This window comes from Pseudochaenichthys georgianus, unplaced genomic scaffold (genome assembly GCF_902827115.2).
Source record: "Pseudochaenichthys georgianus unplaced genomic scaffold, fPseGeo1.2 scaffold_980_arrow_ctg1, whole genome shotgun sequence".
NCBI classification, from domain to species: Eukaryota; Metazoa; Chordata; class Actinopteri; order Perciformes; family Channichthyidae; genus Pseudochaenichthys; species Pseudochaenichthys georgianus.
In genome coordinates, this window is record NW_027263502.1 from 26,464 (window position 1) to 53,358 (window position 26,895).

At 42.5% G+C, this 26,895-nt stretch overlaps 1 protein-coding gene across 1 annotated transcript; it reads right to left on the minus strand.

Annotated features, from left to right (window-relative positions):
• Positions 1–2,739: 2,739 nt before the first annotated feature.
• LOC117444886 (low-density lipoprotein receptor-like) lies at positions 2,740–22,609 on the minus strand. Its single transcript, XM_034080268.2, is given in 19 exon segments — positions 2,740–5,199; positions 5,295–5,458; positions 5,568–5,648; positions 6,648–6,989; positions 7,501–7,638; positions 7,969–8,110; positions 9,384–9,523; positions 10,322–10,440; positions 11,336–11,563; positions 12,371–12,389; positions 12,392–12,541; positions 13,596–13,721; positions 15,010–15,129; positions 15,244–15,366; positions 15,644–15,766; positions 16,361–16,744; positions 17,979–18,101; positions 18,452–18,577; positions 22,390–22,609. Coding segments are annotated over 19 exon segments (2,790 nt in total). The 5' UTR covers positions 22,475–22,609; the 3' UTR covers positions 2,740–5,142.
• Between the last annotated feature and the right edge of the window lie 4,286 nt (positions 22,610–26,895).

Consider the following 26,895-nt stretch of genomic DNA (forward strand, 5'->3'; position numbering starts at 1 on the left):
TCTATGTTAGCGAAAGTACCATATTCCTGCATGTGTTTAAAAAACCTATATGAATCGGTGTGCTGCTGTATGTTTACCATAACCTGTCTGCTGCTTGTGTAATTTACAGTCTGTGGGCTTCTAGATGCCTCTTCAATCGTCTTTTGAAGCTTGCTTTAGTTGTTTCTTTAGAAATCTGATCTGGCAGTGTGTTCCATGCAGCCATGGCTCCATACAGCACTGTGCTCTTCATAGACTCTGGTTTGGCTTTAGGGATTTGATAGCAACCTCTTGTGGCTTGTCTCGTTGTATATGTATGGATGTTAGAGCTAGGTGTAAGTTGCTTATATCGACAGGTTGGATGCTTCAGCTCATTTATGTTTCTCAAAAAGACAAGGAGTCATACCATCAGCCTCTCTGTGACTAATGTCCAGGAGAGCTTGACATGCATTTTGTTTACATGATGTCTTGGTGTCAGGGGCGGACTGGCCATCGGGACGAATCCCGATGGGCCGGTACTGAAGTGGGCCGGTCGGACGAGGTGGGCCGGCCGGTAACCTTACTGACAAGTAAGTGAAGAGTAGAGTAGACAATATAAAGGTATTGGCGAAATGTCCCAGCAGTTTAGGATAATGAAGGTTCTAATCAAATCAATTACATAGCCATTACATGTCTAACTCCTAATGACAGGAAGGCAGAAAGTGCAATACAAATAATAATAATAATAATAGCAGACATTTTTTAACAATGACCACAATATCAATGTTATTTTAATAAACCAAATATGAACAATTGAGGAAAATGAGGAAGAACTGATGATTAAAATGTTGTAGTACAAGTAGTAATGTAGTTAGTGCATACATTACTATTGCAACAAATGTGTTAATTTTCTTCATTATTAGTCGTTTTTTTTTTTGGACGAATGCTCCGGGCCAGTTATACATTATTTACCCTTAATGTCTACCGCTAGTAAATTGTCTACCCGTCCGTCCGTCCGTCTGTCGACAATTTACTAGCGGTATTTACTGGCGGTACCGGGGTGCGCCGGCGGTACCGAAGTGGGCCGGTCGAGAGTCCCGGGCTGATTTGTAGTCCCAGTCCGCCCCTGCTTGGTGTACACCTAAGGGCAAGCCGAGCTGCTCTGTTTTGAACCAGTTGCAGCTTTCCCAGGTCCCTCTTGTTTGCCCCTGACCAGATCACTGAGCAGTAGTCCAGTTGTGAAAGGACTAGAGTCTCAATGACTTGTTTTGTCAGTTGCTCTGGTAAAAACACTGAGCACCTCTTGATGACAGATATATTCCTCCCCATCTTTGCCACCACTGACTCAATAGCCGCGTTCACACTGCGGTACTTTTCCCACAAAGGTTCATGTGAACTTAGTTCATGCGAACTCTTTAGTTCTCATGAACTAAGTACAGATCGCGTTCACACCAGAAAAAGTCCCTGGGGGAGGATTAGGCAAATGAAGCCGCTGACGTCACTTCTTCTTCTTCTTCTTCTTCTTCTGCTTTGGGTTTACTGGCAGGCCGCAACCCACTTCACGGCGTATACTGCCGCCCAAAGTCCCCGGCCGGAAGTCCCCGGAGTTGGGGAAGGCTTCAGTCGAAGCTGCTGGGAGTCCCAGCAGCTTCTACTGAAGCCTTCCGAGTAAATCGCCAGAACGCCGACACCTCCTCATCTCCACCGCTCCCATGTTTTATTTTGTGTTGCCATAAGTTAGTCTCTCTGCGTTTCTGCGCTGGGCTAATGCTAATAATGCTAATAAAATGGCCGCTTCACAAAGCTTTTTGGGAGTTTTACGGGGCGTGGTTTGCAATCCGCCCAGACAATCAGGAATATAGCTCTTTTCTCAAAAAAGAGCCGCTCGAAAGTCCCTGCTCTCGAGCGGGGACTTTCGAGGGGGTAAAAGGTTCGCATGAACTACTTTTAGTACCGGCTCTTTTTGGTGTGAACGCGATCATTTCGCATGAACCTTTGTGGGAAAAGTACCGCAGTGTGAACGCGGCTTATGTGTTTCGTCCATGATAAATTGTTCACTAGGATGAGTCCCAGGAGCTTTGTTTCCTCCACCTGCTCAACCTCTACATTATTCAGCATCAGATTCAACTGCGGTTTAGACCTTAGTACGTAATTTGTGCCAAATACAATACTTTTTGTTTTTTGAATGTTGAGCAATAATTTGTTGCTGGTCATTCCATTACTGTTTCCAGTTCTTTGTTCAGAATATCAGTTATCTCACCAATTGTAGTAATCTAAAGCTAGCTAAAAGCAACACATAAACCATTAAAGAAGATAGCCAAAGTAACAAATAGCCAGTAGATAAACAGATAGCTAAAATTCAAGTATAACAGTTTCAATGGTTAGCTTACAATAACAATGAAAGTTAGCTAAGAGCAGTGTTCAATAAATAAATCCAGACCGTAGTGATTCTATAATAAATAGAAGCATTTATTTATGTACAGAAAAGGTTTAAAGTTTACAACAAAATGTAAAACACTGACAAAAAAATAAAGAACAAATATTTACATTTATGAACATTATATGTACATGCTTAATCCTCGCTGATAGTCAGTGGAAGTAAAATGACAATAAGTTCATCAGCACATGTTTTCTACCTTAAGGCCTCACAATGGTCATTAACCCACATCCCGAAAACATCTGTATGTTAAACCGCCACATCGCTCACACACGTCACTGGAAACACATTGATTTCATACATATCATAAAGGTCAATAGCACCAATATGAACATGTGAGCATATTATTTAATTAAAAAAGGCACACATTTGTCAGTGATACAAACAAAGGGGCTCAAACACCTGGTGAGGATGTTTTTAACACCATCTCAAGGCTTGTTTTTATCAGGAATGTTCAAGGAAAGGTGAAGTTCAGGTCCCGAGTGAGGATATAAATATACACGTGTCATGGTAAAGAGTGTTATCATTGGCCCCATTGGTAACACGTGGGTCCATCAAAGTCTTACAGTCTCTACTTTATGCAACGATCCTCCCCAGAGGCACACGAGGAAGGAGCTCATCACAAATCAGAAGCTGAAAACGGTTCTGAGAAACTCTGGAACATAAGGCAGCTGTTGAAGATAATTTTGTTTTGACCATATGTCGACATTTGAAGACGTCGCGGAGGCATAAATCAAGGCACAGTGCTACTTTTTGAGGTTCACTCCAGCAGTGTCTTTAGGTCCCTTTGGATGGTTGTTGTTGCTCCTCTACTGAGGCAACGACTAAATCATAACAACACACGATACATGATTGGGACTTATTGAGGTCACACTGGTTAAACTGGCACTTGTGGAATTCTTCCTATTATGTCCCTCACCTTAAAACCCACTGTAGTGTTTTTTTCAGATTTTATCTTGTGTCCAATGACCATAGAGGAAAATATACACGCCTTCTTGGAAGACAGTTAGATGAGAAGAGAAGAAGATTGTCTTTCCGTTAAGTATGGAGCAGGAGCCATAAGGCGATTAGCTTAGCTTAGCCTAGCATAGAGACTGAAAAGGGGTTAGCATGGCTTCGTTCAATAGTAGCAAAAACCTCCTAATAATAGTTAATCGCCTCCTAGTTCCAGCTTCATAATAAAACTAACAGTTCAATATTTTGGGAAACACACTCATTTGCTTTCTAGTCGAGAGTCAGACGAGAAGATTGATACCGCTCACATGTTTCTTAAACATGTGGATGCTGTTGGTTAGCTTAGCTTAGCTTAGCACAAAGACTGGGAACTAGCCTTGCTGTGGTAATAAAACCCTCAAACCGAATCTATAAAGCTAAATATAACATATATATCTCGATTATTTATTCTGTACAATAAGCATCTATCCAATTCCCACCAGGCTAGCTCTTCCCCTTTGCTTTAAGTCTTTGAGCTAAGCTAAGCTAACAGTCTGCTCGTGCTAGCCTTATATTTACCATAAAGGCATGAAACTGGCCAAACAAATGAAATGAGCTTTGATAAATGTCCATGAAGTAACAAAAGTGATACACACAGATATTTTTAACACTTATGTGTGAATTGTACCGTAGACACATTAGAGGGAATTCCTTAGTTGCATATTTTGAGCTCAAAACAAGACACGATGTGGCTTTTAGCGACACCGTTTTTCAGTTATATCATAAGCATCCCAGTTTGGAAACTGAGTAAAAAACTGTATTTAGACTGAGAAATTCACAATATGTTGATTTGGTTTGATCGTGTCAGCAATGGATTGTCAACCTTGTAAAAAATGTGCAACCTCAAAATAAGTTTCACCCGGTTTTTTGGCACTTATTTCCACTACAGGGCCTCGCTCGGCCTCGCTCGGTTAGGCCTTGTTAGGACTGGCTCACTTTATGCTGCGCTTCCATTACAGTTTAGTAGCTGGGGCGGTAACTATAGTAACGCAGTGTAGGCGGAGCCGTGACGTCATCTTCAATGAGAACCCCAGAAAAACAACATCAGCCGTTAGCTCTTAGCACTCAGAGCTCACAGCTCCTCATATCTGTTCAGAAACTAGACAGAAGTTAAACAAGTACAAACCACAGACTGCCTGTGTCATGGAGAATACAGTCGCTGGTTTATTTATGTCTGTAGGCCGTTGTTGTGAGTGTGGACGGTCGGATACTGCGTTAGCTTAGCCGATCTCCATTCAGAAAACACGCATTTTAAAAAGTTGTTCGCCTGCCGTCTGTCTGCAGACTTCTCAAAGCATTAATTCATGGTTTTTACTAACCGGTATCAGTGTGTTGTTACTTCGGCATCATTTTGAAACGTGTATTACAATTAAATCACGGTCAAATATGTTCATCTTGTTGTAGTTGTAGCCCCCTTGCCAGCGATTCTCTCTCTAGTTTAGCATACTCAGCCCGACTCAGCCCGGTTGTTGGCCCGGAAAGAACCTCGATTTTATGGGGCCAGAAAAACTGTGAAAAAGTACCCGCTAGCCGGAACTACGCCAAGTGGAAACTCAACCAAAAACGGGCACGGCACGCTTAAAGCGAGCTCCGCGCTGTAGTGGAAATGCGCCATTAGAGCGTTTGTGAGGATATAGTGGTTTCAAGATTGGCTTTAAATTCCATATCTTTGTGCCATGTCAGGTAAAAAATACACAAGGACGTCCAAGGTAGCTTATCGTCAAGGCTCTTCTTTCCACTCTGCATGATATTTTTCAGTTTTCTGTGAAGACTGGATTGTCCTCTTCTTCATCCAAGCTCACGACTTGTTTCTGATAGGACAACAAATAAACAAGATGTCAGACTTAGCAAACTCAAAGTACTAAGTTCACCAAGAATGTAATATAGACTGACGAACTAGACTTACTTTTGGGTAGGAGTAACCATCAATGCTGTTGCTCCTCCAAATGTGCACTTGGTCCTCGGTGGTTTTCTGGTAAACGGGGTTGTCAAAGTGGATTGTGTTGGTGTTTTTCTGCCTGTAGTTCCTCCATAGTAGCACGGCACCAATAGCCACCAGACAAATGATCGCTACAAGAGGCATTGGGAGAAAGATTAGACATTAGAAGCGTTATTACTTAAAGTATTTTGTGGTTTCTGTGAAGGAGCCGCCTTTGCAGAAGCTTCCTAAGCAACTCACCCAGAGGTAATGCTATATTCAGAGCTATCGGCGTGGTGGAGGCAGTGTTGGGTACAGCAGTGGCAAATGCATGTTGAATATCTGAAAAAAGATAGGAAGATAGGAAGTTAATGCTACATGCAGCTGACCAGCACTTCACACAAGACATGTCCGCGTGGATTTCAATGTCCCGGACAAATGGGAGGAATTGCGGTCATCCATGTTTATCATTTAGCTTAGAAACAACAGATAGGAAGGCTACATGAAGAGTGACTTCATCAAGGCATTAACATACACTTCAAAACTAAGCTTATTATTTTCAACAAACATTGTGACCAAAGAGTTCTAAATTTGTCGGACCTCAGCGGTTTCCCCGTCCAGCTAAATTCGGGCTAACGGTAACACTGAACCCAAGCTGAGGACAAGGCACTCAAACATAACAAACTACCGTACTTTTCGGATTATAAGCCGCGACTTTTTACCCCATTTTTTTTGTCCAGCTAACGGCCACTAGGGAACCTCCTACATCTATGGATTTTACAGGTAAAATTAACCACCTTAACACTATGGGCTCTATGACCGGTCCGCGCCCGCCACCTCTAAGCGGCGGGCTCCAGCAGGAAAAGCTGGAGGCCGGAAAAGAGTGAGACAGGTAGCGCGCCAAAGTAAAAGTGGAACCGAGAGACAGAACGAGAGCAAGACAGACGGACAGTTTAGCTGCTGCGGCTTATATGCGGGTGCGCTTTATAGTCCGAAAAGTACGGTATGTAAAAATGGTCAATGCTTCAAAGTAACTAAAAGTTCTCCGTATCAAAAAAGAACACGGTCAAAAGACTATACCGCTTCCTGTCGAATCACAATCAGCTGTGTACCATTTTGACATGCACGTCATACCAGACAGCGCACACTTGACAGCAAATAAGTGAGACTTAAATTAACATATTTTAAAGCGTATGTGACTCAAAAAAAAATAGTTAAGAGTTTACTCTAAAGTCTTATATTAATAAAACAAACATTTAAACCATAATGATGAAAGGAAAATGGCTCCAACAAAGTGGTTACCTCGGAACATTTCACAAATGCCACTGTTATGGTACCTACCTGGAGATGTGACTGGAGCCCCTGTGGTGGTCTGGGGGATTTTAGGGTTCACCGACCTGGGTGACGGGACCTTTGGTTCTGGGGTGGTGGTCTTTACTGGAGGTTTGATGGTGGTGCGTGGTGCTGGCCTGGCTGCAGTGGTGGTGATTATGGGAACTGGGGTGGTACGGACTGGGGGTTTGCGGGTGGTACGGACTGGGAGTTTGTGGGTGGTACGGATTTGGGGTTTTGGGGTGGTTTGGACCAGGGTCTTGGGTGTGGTGCTGGCTGGAACTGGAGGGCGACGAGGAGGGTCTGTAGCTGGAACCTGAGGCTGCACAGGAGCTTCAGGCGTGGGCACGGCTGGTGAAGAACAAGGAATGAGAGTCAAAAAACGAAATACAAAATTCTAATTCGATGATTGTTGGGAAAATCCTGAATGTCCTCTTCCAACATGAGAGTAGCATGCTAACAAAGCTATCAACTGTAGCTGTGAACAAGACAGGATGTATGAGAAGAGCATCAGGACTGTTTGAGGCAGATGATAGCTATGTGATCAACATGATGACTCAGCCTCTATGGAGAGAGACATCAAGCATGCTCATTTCTGACGTGGAGCTAATCTGAAGTAAACATTGAATACTGCTTTCTGTTCCTCCATCTTGTGACTGTGTGACTCCCTCTCTTGGATATCAGCATGTGAAGGACACTGCTCAGGAACTAGCTGATGCTCTGTATGTGATGCTACTTCCATTCTGGAGAGGACCACAGATACATGGATCCTGATTTGAAGCTCAAGCCGGGGACCAGGGAGATGTTCCTAACAAAGATATTTTTAGTTTTCTTGATATAATAGTGCAGCATATTCACATACCAGGTACGCATGACCTCCTATCCCGGGCTAGCATCATGTCATCTGAACACACACATGTGTATTTGGGGGGGTGGCGGCCCACTTGAGGAGCTGCCAGGCACAAGTATTCACAGCCGGAGACCTGGCACCAATCCCTGCCTGCAAGAAAAAGAGGGCGACATTTTGTTTAGCTTCATATGTATTGAAGACACTTTCACAGTTATCATTAAAGCTGGTACAATTTTAAAGTTTCCCTATTATACTGTTCTTCATCAATATATCACAGGTCTCAGATATATCCAGAGCCTGTCTCTGATTGGCTGAAACACCAAACAGATCATTGCAGCATTACCCATAATCCCCTCTGTTTCAGCCCTGTAACATTTCCTGCTTTTTAATGTAGTGCTTTTCAATTCTATATATAAAAAAAGCTCGCTACTGATTTGTTATTCAAACTAAAAGCCCTTTATGTCCAGAGGTGTCTCTCACCAGCGGGCTGTTTGAGGTTATGGAAGAGGATGATGTCTTCTGGGGATGAGAGGTGCTCTGCCACGGCTGTGATGTTCTCCCCCGTCAGCCTGTTGGCACTGAAGATGGCATTGTTGCTGACGTCGGTCCAATACACTCTTTCCTAGAAGCAGAGACAAAAGAAACAAGTATTAAAGTGACTGGAGACACAGCAGGAGTAGTGAGGAGGAATCAAGTTTATTCCCAGGTACACATACAAGGAATTTGCTTTGGTATCTGGTGGTGCGAACATAAACTATCTAAAAAAATAAGTTGCAAAGTAGGTACAAAAAGAAATATATAAGGATAATAAAAACAATTAAACAATGATGCTAAAGACAAGTATTTAAGAAAGAATAATAAATACCCCACTGGCGAATGTCTGAACCTTATATGTGTCTCTAAAATGGCGGCGTGAACAAGTGTCATCCCTACACAACAAGTTATAAGGTGCTATATAATTCACAACAGGTGACATGGCCTTAACGCTTTGACAACGCTACTATGCCAATACTGGAGATGCATGCAATGATACTACCGTACTTTTCGGACTATAAGCCGCGACTTTTTCCCCCATGTTTTTTGTACCGCTAACGGCCACTAGGGAACCTCCTAAATCTATGGATTTTACAGGTAAAATTAACCACCTTTAACACTATGGGCTCTAGGACCGGTCCGCGCCCGCCACCTTTAAGCGGTGGGCTCCAGCAGGAAAGAGAAGGGTCTAGCTGCGGCCGCGGACAGTGGAGGTTGAACCAATCCCCCAGGAGTGCGCCGGAGTCTTGTGGCCAAACGGCGGTACTACACTTCCTTTGTGGTCTCTAACTCGTTGGATACTTTTTTTTAAACTAAATAAACTACCCAGTATGAACGTTCCCGGGTAGCAGTTCTCTTCCCTCCCTTCAATCCAACCCTTCCCTTCCCCCCATCCTAACCCTAACCACTCCCTACCTTTTTACCTAATCCTAATCTTCCTCCCTCCTAAACCCCAAAACCTCTCCTACTGTAAGAAATGAAAATCAATGTTTATACTACATGGGCTGTATGATGTAAATCTCGTCAATTCGCTTTTAACGGTGGTGCCTCTCAGCCACCGTAGTGTCATGTCAGGTGGGCGTGTCGTGTACCATCGTGTACCGCAGCTAGACCATATTGGCAGGAAAAGCTGGAGGCCGGAAAAGAGTGAGACAGGTAGCGCGCAAAAGTAAAAGTGGAACCGAGAGACAGAACGAGAGCAAGACAGACGGACAATTTAGCTGCTGCGGCTCATATGCAGGTAAAATAAGGTCCAACCCGGCCACTACACGACTGCTTCCACGTGCAGTGAAGGGGCCATGTGGTATTTCACAGCTCTGGGTTTATGGGTAACAGAGTGTATCAGGAGGGTAAACACCCACCTCAAACACAGTGAGGCCCAGAGGGTGAGCCAGCTTGTGTTCGTCCAGGATGATGGTGCGTCGACCGCCGCCCTGCACATCGATGCTGGAGAGGGTGTGCAGCTTGGAGTCCACCCAGTACAGCCGCTGGTTCAACAGGTCTGAGGAGGAGAGGGGGGTCGATAGGTCAGAGAGGGTACAAGTACACACATCCTTTACTCAAGTAGAAGTACAGATACTCGTGTTTAAAAATACTCTGGTAAAAGTAGAAGTACTGACTAAACTTCTTTACTCAAGTGAAAGTAAAGAGGCTTTGAAATGTACTTCAGTAAAAAGTCCCCATAGCTAGCAGCTGTTTTAAGAAAGTGTAAGAAGTAGAAAGTACAGGTATTTGAGTTCAACATGTAAGAAGTAGAAAGTACAGGTATTTGTGTTCAACATGTAAGAAGTAGAAAGTACAGGTATTTGGGTTCAACATGTAAGAAGTAGAAAGTACAGGTATTTGGGTTCAACATGTAAGAAGTAGAAAGTACAGGTATTTGGGTTCAACATGTGAGAAGTAGAAAGTACAGGTATTTGGGTTCAACATGTAAGAAGTAGAAAGTACAGGTATTTGGGTTCAACATGTAAGAAGTAGAAAGTACAAGTATTTGAGTTCAACATGTAAGAAGTAGAAAGTACAGGTATTTGAGTTCAACATGTAAGAAGTAGAAAGTACAGGTATTTGAGTTCAACATGTGAGAAGTAGAAAGTACAGGTATTTGAGTTCAACATGTGAGAAGTAGAAAGTAAAAAGTTGTCAGAAAAATAAGTAGTGGAGTAAAGTACTGAATTGATACCAGAAACATGTACTTAAGTACAGTAACGAAGTATTTGTACTCCACTACTTCCCACCTCTGTCAATAGGCCCTGGTATGCATGCTAGTGGAAACCTGAGAGACATGAACACTAGCTCTTACCGATTGTGATCCCATTTGGCCACTCGATGTTGTCGGTGACCAGAGCGGTTCGGTCTCCTCCGTTTAAACCTCCTTTCTCGATCTTAGCGGGACTCCCCCAGTCGGTCCAGTAAAGGAAGCTGGGAGGACACAGATATGCGGTTAAAATAAACGTTGTAAACAACAGAGAGTCTTGGAAGGACTTAGGGAACATGATCTCACAGAAACACAGGAAATGTCCTTTAAACCTCGTAGCAGCGCATTATATCAGAATCAGAAGAGACACAGAGAGAGAAAACTATTTTAAGAAAACTATAATAACTTCAAAAATATTTTCAATTTGGCTGCAGGTCCTAAAACGATTTGCCAATGAAAATCAAGAAATAAATACATTATCATAGATATTATTATTTAAACAAAATGTAAGGTATATGGCTGTCCTCGCCTGCCCCTCAATAAAACAATAGATAAGTAAGAATGATAATTGAGTGCTGTTCAAAGCCAATATAAAGTCGATGAGGATCCTTTGTCGTAGTGCACACGTGAAATCAACAGAAATACGTTTTAATTTAACCTCATGTTGGTCGAGATGGTTTGATGAGTTTTTAACCCGAAACATCGATTTTTTTCTTCCCTTAACCTTCAATTATTTCTATTGTATTTATTCTATCAGCCCAATACCTACAAAACATACAAAATACATCAAGATAATATTCAATAAAGACGCCAACTGGACGGAATCCACAAGTCATACATAGATTTAGATTAAACCAATGATCAATATAGCCATTTCACACAAACACTTACCAGTATTTTTTTTTGCCTTAAGCCTTAAGTGTTTTCGTGATTGTCATTTAACACATTTTCTAGATTAAGCCATTTCTTTTTATTCCGAATGTAAGATAAATTATGTTACAAAAATACTTGTTGAAACCCAAACCCCGAGGTTGTCTTTCCTTCAGCCTAAACATGTATTAGTACCACGTAAACGTCATGCTGGGATTTAACCACTTTTCTTAGTATCGTTGGACTTACTTGCTGTGGGGGTCGACCACAATGGCACGCGGTTTGGATAGATCTCGACGGAAGATAGTTTTTCGGCGGCTGCCATCAGCGGTAACCACGGAGATGGTGCTGCGGATGCTGTCGGTCCAGTACAGGTTCCCGTGGATCCAGTCGAACGCGATGCCTTCAGGTGCGTCCATGTCTGTGCCGACCACTACGCTGTATTCAGCCGGGTTTTCTGCCGAGTCCATCGGAGCTCTGGATACAAAATAAGGAGCTGGTGTCAAGCAGGCGTAGAGAAAACACACTAAATGCAGAGGTGGGAAGTAGGAGTACAAATACTTCGTTACTGTACTTAAGTAAATGTTTCTGGTATCAGTACTTTACTCCACTACTTATTTTTCTGACGACTTTTCACTTTGACTTCTTACATTTTGAACACAAATACCTGTACTTTCTACTTCTTACATGTTGAACTCAAATACCTGTACTTTCTACTTCTTACATGTTGAACACAAATACCTGTACTTTCTACTTCTTACATGTTGAACTCAAATACCTGTACTTTCTACTTCTCACATGTTGAACTCAAATACCTGTACTTTCTACTTCTTACATGTTGAACACAAATACCTGTACTTTCTACTTCTTACATGTTGAACTCAAATACCTGTACTTTCTACTTCTCACATGTTGAACTCAAATACCTGTACTTTCTACTTCTTACACGTTGAACTCAAATACCTGTACTTTCTACTTCTCACATGTTGAACTCAAATACCTGTACTTTCTACTTCTCACATGTTGAACTCAAATACCTGTACTTTCTACTTCTTACATGTTGAACACTAATACCTGTACTTTCTACTTCTCTCATTTTCCAAACAGCTGAAGTACATTTCAAAGCCTCTTTACTTTCACTTGAGGAAAGAAGTTTAGTCAGCACTTCTACTTTTACCAGAGTACTTTTAAACACCAGTATCTGTACTTCTACTTGAGTAAAGCATGTGTGTACTTGTACCCTCTCTGACTGTATGTAATGATTCTACTTCTTTCTGTGCCCACCTGTAGATCTTCTTCTGGAGATGTCGGACCAGTAGATGTCTTTGGTGGCCATGTTCACGTCCAGAGCCACAGCGCTCTTCAGACGGGGAATCACTCTGGTGTACTCGCTCTTATCCAACGTCATCTTTCTGACTTCATGACGGTTGGTGAAGAACAGGTAGGCGATTGTACCTGAAAAAACACAAAATCAAAGAAGAGAAAGTCAAAATCATATATGCTGGCTGAGTTTTTGGTTTGTCTTGTGTACTTCTATTGAATAGAAATATGTTTTTTTTCTTCTTACTTTCAGCTTAATTGGTCCTTCCAAATGTTATATATTAAAAAGGCACAGATGTCTAAAAGCGCTAACAGCTGCTACATCGTCGTATTAACATTTCTAAGCTATTTTTGTTTAGATGCCAGAAATAGGGCAGATATTCTCCTTTCATTCAACAACATAACAAATAAAGTTAACCCCATCATTGCCAACAATTATCCACATTAGGAACATATGACAGAGATAAATTGATTATCTTTAGAAAAATATACTTTAAATGTCTCCTATCATGCAAAATGTACTTTTTGATGTCTTTTATACATAAATATGTGTCCCCGATGTGTAAGAGAATTCACAAAGTGTCAGAAAATAAAACCCAGAATCAGCACTTTAGAAACAGGGCTGAAATAGAGGGGATGAGGCTAGAATGTGTGATCTGGTATTTTGAGCAAAACACTTCATAGACAAAAGCCTGTGACGATAGCGGCTTTTGTTGGACGATACATAATCCAAGAAATAGCTGCTTTAAATTATGTTCGAGTCATTTTAGGACCCTTTTAAGCTATTTATATAAAAATACAATGAATTGAAAGCATAACAAATATCGAGGCCATGTCCATTTACTGTATGATGAGTCGGATACGAAAGGATTGAGGTCAGACGATAAGCCTAAAATGATTTGTTATAATGTCCATATATCGTAGAATAAGTCAATAATGTAAATAAGATGAAGGTTCTGTCAATATACCATACGATAAGTAGAAAGCATCCAGGTTTCCAGGTAATGTCTATATATCGTACAATTAGTGTATCGTACAAAACGTCAAAAGATATCGAGGTCTTATCTGAGATAATATATGCCTAAAAATAGTCTAATAGGAGACCTTTAAGAATTCATCATCTTAAAAACATCTTTAAATGTTACACGTTACTGTAAAACACACTCTGGACAGAGCAGCTGATATTTACCGATGGCCTTGCAGGCTTTGGTTGCCGGGTCCACCTGGTACCCCTCCTCACATTGGCATTTGAAGCTGCCCACCAGGTTGATGCAGATCTGGCTGCAGGTGTCCGGGCTGGCACACTCGTCGATGTCTAATTTAAAAAAAAGACGGGAACCATTAAATTAAAAAAACACATGGTGTAACAAAAACAATGGAGTCATCCTTCCTGTAATAGATGCTCTTGTTCTGGAAGCACAGACGGTTACATGGGAAAGGTTGCATCAGAGTAAGCACATTGCAACACTGTGTTGATCCTCTGTTCCCAAATGGAGCGCTGCATGGATGAGCATTTCAGCGTTGTCTGAATCTGTGTTTTGGGTTAGTTGCCTGAAATAAGGTCTGCGGTTAACTCAAGCTGAAGAGATTTGTGTATTAGCCGCCTTTAGCTTAGCGGCGGTGACGTGAAGTCATGTGACCGTGCTGTAGTTCCTTTATAGCCCAACATTAGCCACCTTTAGCTTAGCGGTGGTGACGTGAAGTCATGTGACCGTGCTGTAGTTCCTTTATAGCCCAACATTAGCCACCTTTAGCTTAGCGGCGGTGACGTGAAGTCATGTGACCGTGCTGTAGTTCCTTTATAGCCCAACATTAGCTTCCTTTAGCTTAGCGGCGGTGACGTGAAGTCATGTGACCGTGCTGTAGTTCCTTTATAGCCCAACATTAGCCACCTTTAGCTTAGCGGTGGTGAGGTGAAGTCATGTGACCGTGCTGTAGTTCCTTTATAGCCCAACATTAGCCGCCTTTAGCTTAGCGGTGGTGATGTGAAGTCATGTGACCGTGCTGTAGTTCCTTTATAGCCCAACATTAGCCACCTTTAGCTTAGCGGTGGTGACGTGAAGTCATGTGACCGTGCTGTAGTTCCTTTATAGCCCAACATTAGCCACCTTTAGCTTAGCGGTGGTGATGTGAAGTCATGTGACCGTGCTGTAGTTCCTTTATAGCCCAACATTAGCCACCTTTAGCTTAGCGGTGGTGATGTGAAGTCATGTGACCGTGCTGTAGTTCCTTTATAGCCCAACATTAGCCACCTTTAGCTTAGCGGTGGTGACGTGAAGTCATGTGACCGTGCTGTAGTTCCTTTATAGCCCAACATTAGCCTCCTTTAGCTTAGCGGTGGTGATGTGAAGTCATGTGACCGTGCTGTAGGTCCTTAATATCTTAACATTAGCTTCAATTATAAACGTGGTGTTAATATGTGGAGATTATCCTGCGGAATCAAACATGTAAGTATCATAAAAGTGTGTTTGCCACAGATCTTATTTCCTGCAAAAATGTGATGCTAAGTTCTGGTTCAACCTAAAATAAATACGTCATCCCTAACCCACAAAGCATATGCATTACCGGTTGACTATTTACAAGTTTAACTGCGGGATGTATACCTTCACAGCGCTTTTTCTCCACCAGGTTATATCCCGTAGGACACAGACACTCGTATCCGATCTTGAGGTCATTGCAAATATGCGAGCAGCCGCCGTTGGTGGAGAGGCATTCATTGGAGCCTGCAGTTGGAGGAAGAAAGGTTAACCATCTTTCTTTTCTGAGGACTAGCATTCTCAACGAAAAAGCATCAAGAATCAAGCAGACGGTTCTGGATGACAGACGTCTGAACTCACCACATTCCCTCAGAGGCTCGTCTGTCCAATCCCTGCAGTCACGCTTCTGGTCACACACCTTCTCCATGCTGATACACTCCCCGCTGCGGCACTTAAAGTGGGTCGGACCATCGCAGTGGCTTGCTGGAATATAAGACATGCAGTTATAGATGGGAACAACACTCGAGTTTACATTAGACTCAGGGACAGTTCCATCCCAGCTGGACTTTTGAAAGAACATCCATCTATTGTATCTGTTTTATTTGTTTTATGTCCTATACATGTTGCACTGTTGGAGGAGCCCGTGACCCGAGTTCTTCGTCGACATTTCTAAACCGTAGCTGCTGTGCACATGGCAATAAAGCTTTGAATTGAATTGAATAGAGTTGCTAGGATACAGGATAAAAAGAGAGATTCGTACCGTTGATGCAGCCGAATTCATCGCTGCGGTCCCTGCAGTCGAATTGACGGTTGCACTGCCGGCTGCCGTGGATACAAGAACCGTCATCGCATTCGAACTCATCGGGAGCGCAGGTGGTGTGTGCTGGAGGAGAAATTAGATTACAAGAGATGATTAACGAACGACTCGGCCTGTGACGATAACAGCTTTCGCTGGACGATGCATTATTCTGGAAATAGTTGCTTTAAAGGTCTCCTATTATACTGTTCTTCATCAATATATCACAGGTCTCAGATATATACAGAGCCTGTCTCTGATTGGTTGAAACACCAAACAGATCATGGCAGCATTACCCATAATCCCCTCTGTTTCAGCCCTGAAGAGACATGGAGAAGAGGAGACACGTGTTGATGTAGAAGAGACACGAAGAAGAGGGGACACATGTTGATGTAGAAGAGACATGAAGAAGAGGGGACACATGTTGATGTAGAAGAGACATGAAGAAGAGGGGACACATGTTGATGTAGAAGAGACATGAAGAAGAGGGGACACATGTTGATGTAGAAGAGACATGAAGAAGAGGGGACACATGTTGATGTAGAAGAGACATGAAGAAGAGGGGACACATGTTGATGTAGAAGAGACATGAAGAAGAGGGGACACATGTTGATGTAGAAGAGACATGGAGAAGAGGGGACACATGTTGATGTAGAAGAACCCTTGTCTTATGACCCTCACCACATCCTGCTTCATCGGATCTATCGGCGCAGTCGGCGCCTCCGTCGCACTTCCAGCTGCTGTGGATGCACTCCCCGCTGCCGCAGGGGAACTCCATGTTCGAACACTGATGAGCGGGAACAGTCCCCGCTGACTTCGCTCCTCCGCAGCTCTGAGGCCACTCGTCGGAGCCGTCGGAGCAGTCCATGTCTCCGTCGCAGGCCCACAGCCCGGGCACGCAGACGGTGTTGTTGCACTGGAAGGAGGCCGCGCTGCAGGTGACCGGCGGACAGGACGCTTCATCGCTGCCATCGTCACAATCCGCCTCGTCGTCACACGCGAAGGACGACGACACGCACTGACCACTCCCGCAGCGGAACTCTGTTTTCGTGCACAGCTTGGGCGCTAAGAAGAGAAGAGACATTGGAGATAAGGAAGTGGGAGCGGTCAAGAAATGACTCCGACAACATGGAACAAGTTAGCATTTTAGCGCTTTTGGCTAGCTCGTTTCAAATGTTTTTTTGAATGGGTTTTTAACGTTTTAGGATTTTAACGTTTTGTTCTACGACATAAAATACTTCAGTAAATACCCCACTGATTAATATAAAAACACAGTTGCTATCAAGTGTCTAAATGAGACGACTAAACGTCTTCACGTCCAACATTAGCCGCCGTTAGCTTAGCATTGAGAAATACATGGCTTTTTTTAGGGAACCAGGGAGATGCTCACTTCAGGGTGGGCCAACACAAATCCTTTATCCCTAAACTGCTGCACAACTTCAACTTCCTTTTTATTTTTAACACGACCAACCAACCCAGTCTCACGGCATTTCGTGTTCACCAACACGATTTTTAATCTATTGATTCGTGTTCCCCATCACGATTTGCCCCTTTTTTTCGTGTTGCACAGCACGATTTTAAAAGCAATGTATTTCTACTGGTAACGTGTTTCGTGCCTGCAGGAAATTCAGTTCCTGACGGACGCCAAAAAAGCCAGAGATTATGGAATTAAACCAATAAATAAAAGCAAGGATAATTGTGTTATTGGTGAGTAAATAACAGTGTTATTTTGAAAAGAATAACAAATTAGAAGGAAAGAAATATTTAAAAAATACAGATTTCATTATCCTGAGGCTCTGAGCCCCATTTATTTTCCTCACAGACGACAACAAAAGTCCGAAATTATACGATTTAAAATAAAAGCAATAACTGTGGCTTGATATTGAGTAAGAACATGTTTTTATGAACCACACAGCTTCCGGTCTTCCAAGACCCGACCGGAGAAAAAGACGTGCTGCAGCCTGCAGGCACGAAACACATTACCAGTAGAAATACATTGCTTTTAAAATCGTGCTGTGCAACACGAAAAAAAGGGGCAAATCGTGATGGTGAACACGAATCAATAGATTAAAAATCATGTTGGTGAACACGAGACTGGGTTGGACCAACATATGTTGGGATCAATAAAGTATATCTTATCTTATCTGAAACAAGGCAATTAGAGTAAGACCAGGACTACTTCAGATAAGGGAGGAAAGAAGAAGCTGTGGTTTCTGAGAGCAATCTAAGAGGATTGAACAGTGAGACAGATGTGTGGTCTTCTTCTTCTCCCCCCCCCCCTGTAGTTAACTCTTCTCACCACAGCTCTCCTCATCAGCTCCATTCTCACAGTCAGCTTTCCCGTCACAGTGCCAGCTCTCCGGGAGGCACTGGTTCAGACGGTCCGTGCAGCTGAACTCTGTCGGCTTGCAGGTCTTAGTCACTGGAATCACAACAGAGACAAGATCAGAGATGGCAACAGTACACACATCCTGTACTCAAGTAGAAGTACAGATACTCGTGTTTAAAAGTACTCTGGTGAAAGTAGAAATACTGACTAAACTTCTCTACTCAAGTGAAAGTAAAGAGGCTTTGAAATGTACTTCAAAAGTACCCATAGCTAGCAGCTGTAAGTTTCCTCTGAGGTACAACTCAAAACCAGATGAAGCATTGTCTACAAACAAGACTCGATATCTCACTGCAGTGTCACCTCTGAAGGTATTGTGTCTTATAGCAGGTGTAGCATTCTGACTAGATATTAGACACATACTGGCAGCTTTGTAGTGTACTCACTGCAGGTAGCAGGAAGTTCATCAGTGGCGTCTCCACAGTCGTCCATGCCGTCACACGCCCATCGAGCCGGCAAGCATCTACCGTTCCCACACTGGAAGCTATCGGATCCACATGTCGTCAACGGAACTGTGACAGAGAAATATGAACACACCGTTAAACCAAGGCTTATTGTTTGAGTTATCGTTCATCAGCGAGGAGTCCTCGTATACACAGACATGGCTGCACATGAGATCAAGTAGGTGAGGGTAATCATTCTGCAGAACTCAATTCAAGTCGTTTTAAACCAAACAAAGGACGATTTGATTATCTGTTAATTGTCTGGTGGTACGTTGAATTCATGAGGAACACTTTTGCATGAATTCTTGATGAATGGAAGTAAAAGGAAGCGCCGTTTTACAGCAAAACAATATCAAATCATCAGCTTCACAAATTCGAACGTTGTCTCATGTCGATACCCGTAGCTAATCAACATTTTGTTTTTGTTTTGTAGTAATGTAAAGTAATGTAGCTGTCCATGAAAAAAGACCCATAGGAAATAATTCTATTAAACAAGTTCTTCAGCACTAAAAGATATGTCTACAACTCATCCCGTTGAGTTCATGAAGAGAACGTTGTTGTTCTCGCATGCCTTCAACCTTTCGTGAAGAAACGGAAGTTGTGTCAAAACAGAGTCAAAATATTAGTTTTGAACGCAAACCTTGTCATTAAACAAATCACAGCTAATCCAAATAAAGTTGTTCTTGAATGCTATACAACGTTGTTATTCTCTCGATGAATGGAAGTCAACGGCACCGGCGTGTCCTTACAATCTGTTTACAATTGTGTCATGACTCACAGCTAATGCTACTAAAGTTAGTGTTTATGTCAATGTATTTAGGATTTCTCTGCCTTTGGTACTTTCCCCTTAATTTCCCCATTTTGCTTTAAGTACATTTTGCTGACATTTCTAATGCAAGACTTTGACTTGTACCAGAGTATTTGAAAGGTGTGGTATTAGTACTTTGACTTCATCTGAATACTCCTACTACACTATACACACGTGATCAAACACACACACGTGCCTGTGGGATGTTGTTTAACGAGGGTGGATGAATGGGACTCTGAATGTAAACCCACGTGAATCATCCCGTTATCAGGCAGCTGCTGATAACAGAAATCTACTTTGTTTGGATTTCCAGGTTTTATGGTTCACTTATTTCGACACGACACAACATCTCCCGATCTTTAATGGACCCGGTGAAGCCTCTGAGCCAGAAGGAGTACTTAGATTGTGTATCAGGGAAACAGCAGCTCGTGAAAGGGTTACTAGAGTTCATTCCTCCCTCCGGCCCCGGGCCCCACGCGGCCAGCTGTTCCTGGCGCAGGAGGACGTGTTTACAACTGAAGCATTTAGCAGCTAGCCGTTAGCATCGATCAAATAGTCTGATTCAGTGCTTTTTAATTCTAACTCCAATGAAGTATGTATGTGTATGTTTTCATAGGTCCTTTGTGATGAATTATGCATTGCTATGACTGGCTGACCGCACAATAAATCATAATAACAGTGTGGCGTGAAACATCTGCTGCCGTCCGTCATGGCCGAAGCTCCCGTTCAAAACAAAGAGGCGTTTTATCGCTGCTTCTGGAAGAGGACATGTTTTGATTTGCGGTGAAGGACTGTGAGGTACATTCACTCAAGTATTGCATAATCGGACTCAATTCAGTTTTCTAACGTATTCTGTGTTTACATTATATTGTGTATTCCTTGTTGATGTGTGTTTTCTTCTACTGCTGATACGTATATATTAACTTTTTGTGTCACAAACCCAATTTGAGATCAATAAAGTAGTTTAATCTAGCCTACTTTATTGTACTTATATGCACATTTAACATACTTTAAGAACACTTTATACCTCAACTGCACTACAATTTAAAGGGCAATATTGTACTTTTACTAGTAACTTACAAAGACTTTTTTTTTTTATCTTAATGTGTGCATAAATGCGTCTGTTGATTGTCCTATAGAGGATATACATATTAATACATATTTGTATTATTGTATTTTGTCTTCGGGATTGTTGGAAACGTTATTTCGACCTCTCTGTCTGTACACACACACACACAGTTGACATTAAAGTTGACTTTGACTTGATGTTGATAAACTGGCTCTAATCAAGAGGACATCCTTGTAGGGTAATAATACAGATAAACAAGTGGTATAAAACCCTCTAACGGTTCAACTCAGGTCGATTTCTATCTTCTCATTTCCTGCAGCAGTGGATGTGTCCGTCAACAGATCAGTCATTCCCTGAAGCCTCGCCAAACACACGCTCTGTGTACTCAACGGGCTCAGGAGGTTCAGTCCTTGAACAACAAAATGTCAGCGTTATCGATCCAGGACTAATCCATGTTGGGCGAATAACAAATCTGCCCTTGTCTGTTGCCCAATCTGTGACGTCTCGAGCTTTTGATAACGAGCGACTGGACAATTTCTCAAAGCCAGAACGTTTCCCTCGAAATGCATTTTTATATCAATCACATTGACTTTGTGAGGGAAGCCTCCACAGCGTTCAACGAATCAATCGATCAAAATGGTTGTCTTTTCATTTGAGCCATTTTGTGCAGTTTATTAAGATGAATTTGACAGAAGGAAAACTTCAAGGAGTCACCTTGAACTCATAAAGGAAACTTCAGGACGTGCGGAGATCAATAATGTATCCAGTCCAGTTCACTACTTCAAACACATGCATTTAAATAAAAATATTTAATTGATCATTGTTTGCAAAGGGACGCTAGTGTATTCAATCGTTTGAGTGTAAACACTTTAGAAAACTGGATAAATGAGACTTTTATAACACTGGAATTATACTGGATTAATATTAAATTGGGTAATATTTAGTAAAGGGATGTTATGATGTGATTTTCCTGGTGAAAACTGCCCTAAATTTCTCCAATTCAGCAAGAAGTTGGCCAGCTTTTAGACTATTAGTTCAACTTTCCAACGTGTGTCCCAAGGTGAGCTTATCTGCAAATCAGTGGATGAAACATTCCTAAAACCCACATCACACACTGCTCCTCTGGGACACGTTTCATTGCCACACATGTCTGTGAGAAAAAAGGTCACAGGTGACTACAACACGTTTCACCACACACACACACACACACACACACACACACACACACACACACACACACACACACACACACACACACACACACACACACACACACACACACACACACACACACACACACACACACACACACACACACACACTGTGAACAGAACAGGTCTGACGGAGACCCTAACCAGAGCTGGAGGAATGCTGCAGACACACAGTGTGGTTGTGTTGCAGCGTGAGTAGGAGGGCTTCCATTCATTTCCACAGTATGGGGCGTTTCAGGACACACGGGCTGCGCGTTGCATCATGTGTAGGAGGAATACGGTAGATCTAGGATAGAAGTGTTTTCCTCTACCGATTTATTTACAAGTCGCGCCAATTTCCCACGTTATAATATAATGGCTTCAAAAACCGGCTTTTTTCAAAATCGTGCTTGACATTTTTTACACCTCCTCAAAGCTCATTGGCTGCACAACGGGTCAATGAAACAAAACGTGCGGCTCCATTCACAAACAGCCACGGATTTAAGAAGATAATAAGCCATAAAAAAGCACGATAACACGAGGACTTTCACGGTGAATTACGGGCAAATATGAGTGAAAGCGCGGATGGATTTGACCTAAATTCTCAGAATAAGTCCGCCCTCCCCCCATCAACTTGCATCCGGTGCTGTCACAGGAGTGGGGAATTTAAACACACACGGACTTCTTATTTAAACCATCATTTAAAAACATTTCTACCATCATAACGCATAAGTGAACTGATTTTACGCGCAAACCACGTCACACATAAAGATAATTAAGTCATAATTAGTCAATAAAAGGAAGGACAACTTACCTGTATGAACGAGGGTGAAGAGAAAGAATATCAAAGACGCGCGAAACAGCCGTCTCATGTTTCGCAGGCGCACTGGAAGAAGCATGCACTCTATTGTGACTAAGTAATGTAACTATAATAAAAACACTCTGTCAGAAATGGGATTTACACCAACGTCTCTATAGTGGCTGTTTTGCAGAGATGCTCGTAGGAGGGATGCCTTGCTCACTGTTCTGTTTAACAACAACATCAGACCCATTTTAATGTGGTCCAGGGTGGGTGGGGCCGGAGGGGCCCCTCGCTATGGGAGGCGGGACCTGGTGAGTGGTGTGATTTCTGAGGCAAACAGCAGCAACAATTGGGAGGAGGAGCTCCGGGGAGATGGATGGACTACCAGTTAACCCTTTCAGAGAGGGAGGAGAGTTTGTATACATCAGGTGAGTTTCACTCCTTACTCTGACAGGGGCGTAGACAGGCTTTCTGGGACCGAAATTGGGGGGCCATAAGTTCAAGGTTGAGGAGGGAGAAGGGGGGGATGAATTTGAAATATTTTGAGTGTAAAGTCAGAGATTTAGAACAAAAACGTGCTAATATCTCAGGTGTGACGTGCCAAATGGGAAATGTTGACAACCTGATACTGGACTTATTCCATAATAAGCCTCTTAAAGGTCGGGTAGGTACGTTTGAGAAACCGGCTCGAGATACACTTGTTATATTCCATGGAATGCTCTTAACATCCCGACAGCAATGAATATCTGAAGTGCTTTGACAATAAATACATACAAAAATTAATCTCTGGAAGCCGTAGTGCTGTAAAAAGCACGACCAATCATCTGAGCCGGCTAAAGTAACTGGATGGCCTACCTGCCTGTCAGCCTTCCATCGGGGCACAAACTGATCTCGTGCCCTCATTGGTCATGTGCGCGTTCGTGTGTGTTGGAGGAGGGGCTCTGTGAGGAAGTGGCAGATTTGTTCCGGCTGTGTATTTTCAAATTCTAGCCACTCGAGCTGGGGTCTCCAAAATTACCTACCCCACCTTTAACTGTGAAACTCATCATGAACATGATAGTAGCGAATATTTATAAATGTTTTCAGGGGGTTTTCTAGAAAATATACTGTGATACTGCGGCGCTGTGATCTTATAAGATAATAATTATAATTATAATAATAATAATACATGTTATTTAAATAGTGCTTTTCCCGGGGCTCAAAGCGCATTACAAGTAAAGAAGGAAAAAATGGATAATAATAATAATAGCTTGGATTTATATAGCGCCTTTCATGAGAGCCAAGTTCGCTTTACAAAGAAGAACAGGGCAAAACAAACATAACAAAAACGAAAGGCAGTCAGACAAAAAGTCAGACAGACAAAACAACAAATAGATTAGGAGGACTTTGTAGGATATGCGGGACTTGACCCGGCGACCAGTGGAGGTGGATGAGGGTGGGAGTGATGTGCTGCCACGGCTTTGTGTGTGTGAGTACCCGAGCAGCACAGTTTCGGACATACTGGAGCCTGTCCGGGGTTTGGTTGGGGACCGCGAACAGGACACCATTGCAGTAGTCCAAGCGGGAGGTGACACATGGACTAGGGTTTCGGCAACCGACTCCGAGAGTGACGGTCGCCGTCTGGCAATGTTCCTGAAAAAGGCCGATTTGGTCACAGACGTCAATTATGTCCACACGAGTCTACCTACTCTGGCAGACGTTCAATATTTAAATAAAACAAGAAGCCATGTCAACAGAGGCTGTTATAACAACGTTGATGTTTTTATGGAGTAATTAGATAAGTAACTTATTCTATGTTCATCACCTTCTTTTACTGGTGAGTAAAACTTTCTAAAACAATACTACAGCAGTCCATAAAGTCATTAGTTTCTCCGTATCACGCCCCTACTTCCTGAACGGAGGTTGATCACCACTCATAATGAAAACATGTTATTTAAGGTCCAAAGTCTCAGGGTACTGTGTCCATACCATCGTTTACAATGAGATGTACCTCAGAGGAGCAGATAAAGTACATGTGAAGAGATAAAACTTCAAAACAACAACCTTGAACCGAGTAAAGAGAGCGTCACATAGTTCAGGAAGGATAGTTGGCAATCGGAAATGAATAATCCACATGTTTGTTTTGATCGTGCTTCATGGAAAGCAGGGTTGCCAACTTTGGGTACCTGGCTGGAGTGAGATTTTGATATCATGGGTTTAATTACACATATATGCGCACTAAATGACTGCTATCGTGTCAGCAGCGGGACCTTAGCATATATATAGGATATATATACAATATATACAAATACACAATATTGGACACAGACTATAAAGGGCACAACGTTTCATTCACTAATGAAAGTCAAACACATGTTTGTTTCCACTGTTTTATTGTGTGCCTGATAAGCAATTAATTGACTTATCGTACGATAAATAAAAATGAACTCGATCCTTTCCATTTACATGAGGATGTGACTAGCAGTTTGAAAGGATGTACTTCAATTATTATTATATATAATCATTATGTCAGTGGTCTAAAATGGTCATACAACGGCGCCGACAATATTATTGTTTATCGCAATAATTTCCTGGAAAATGTATCCAACAAAATTAATTATCGTGAGAGGCCTATACATGAAACACACACACACACACACACACACATCTACAGACTTACTCCAAACTGCCAAACATATTAATTAACACACTCTATTTTGGCCTAGTAGAACAATAAGCAGCAGACTTTTACTTTTTTATCATTTCTACTGGATCTTAGATCTGCGCTTGCGCAATACGGGTCGGCAGTTGCCAGAGAGTATTTTTGTTGGGTAATCTATGGTAGGGCTAACCCGTACAGCGGTGGGGTGAAGTCAGTATTTGCATTGTAATTACATACACGCCCCCCTTGACAGTGAAACGCCACGCATGAGGGTTAGATTATTTCCCCGTCTCAATCCAAATGGAACTGTATGAAATAAAAAGGCACATTTGTCTTGTAGTAAATAAAAAGGGCGACCTGGAGCCAATCCTGCAATTTCTCCACAGGTGAAAGAGTTGACATGCTGAAAGCCCAACCCCTGCAGGGGGTCTGGGGGGATTCTGCCCCTGAAATACTAACATAAAATACACATTCTGGTTCTCTCTTGAGAAGAAAAATAAATGCATCTATTACTACACGACATATTTAAACAAATGAATGCCATTTTAGTTTTGTGTTACTTTGTTCTGAAAGCTGAACCTGCTGCTCCTCACAGAGAGAAGAGGAGAGGCTGTGAATGACTTCACATTGTGGATAAGGGTGGATTGCCCCCATTGTTCTGTGTGTCGAAATGAAAGACAGCCCACACACCTATCATCAAACCGTGGGGTCTTATTTCATTACGTGTTGATTTCTATCAACACGTAATGTTGTATCGATATAGAGATGTACTACAGCAAAAGTATTCTCCGTCGGGACTTCCTGCAACAACACCACGCCGTTATCTTGATTCTGATTGGCCAGAAGACATTATCAAAGATGTTCTATTGAGAAGACGATCACTACGTGACAAAAGTTTTCAAAACCGTTTCTAGTCTTCGGTATTCTTGTTTTTGGCGTGAGAATAGTTTGGGCAGCGTGAGAGCGTGAGATTGAGGGTGAAAGCGTGTGTCACACGCCAGATGCGTGAGAGTTGGCTGTGGAAAGGCTGCAGGAACATTTGGTAACAAGAATCTAAAATACGGGGATTACACAAGTGGTCTCGGTAAAAAGGTAATACGTTGACCCTTACTATCAAAGGAAGGGTTATACATTGAGATAACACGCAACAACTCTTGATAATCTGCTTTGACTACAGGTCTATTATATCACGTGCGACCTTCAGTTACTCCCATGTGCACCAACACAATAAACACGTGAGCACCAGAAGACAGAAAATGATCTTGTCAGTCTTTCTGAAGATCTGCTGTCTCCAGACTACATAATGGAACATCTGGGATCAAGGCCAAGGCTGTCACACTGAGATAACATATGTACCGCAATCATAGAGTACACACAAAGAGGGAGCAGCAGTGGCGGCCGGCCCATAGGGGCGCTAGGGCCGCCGCCCCCCCTCTTCCCACATGTTTGATTGTCATTAAAAATAAATAAATATATTTTAAAATAAAAAATAATTAATGAACAAGGTAAATATTATATAGTTGGTATCAGTAAAATGTATAATCTACAATAAAATCTCGTTTAAAATAGTTTTACGATGTCTAAAGTTACTGATAAGTCACATGTTTCCTGCCTGGCCTCTCTGCCCGGGCGCTAAGAAAGCAGCCCTCAGCCAGAGCAGCAGCAACTGTATACTCCCCGTACTTTAGCTTCTTGTTTTCTAAATGTTCCTGCACCCTTTCCACGAAGCACGATCAAAACAAGCTGACTGTTGCTATCTGTAAACTATACCGCCGAAACATAATTTCAGCCAATCAGCGTCGTCAGATCTGATGCTCAAAGGGCGACCTGTCAGCGCCCTGGCCTTTCGGGAGAAATGCGGGAGTCTCCCGCGAAAA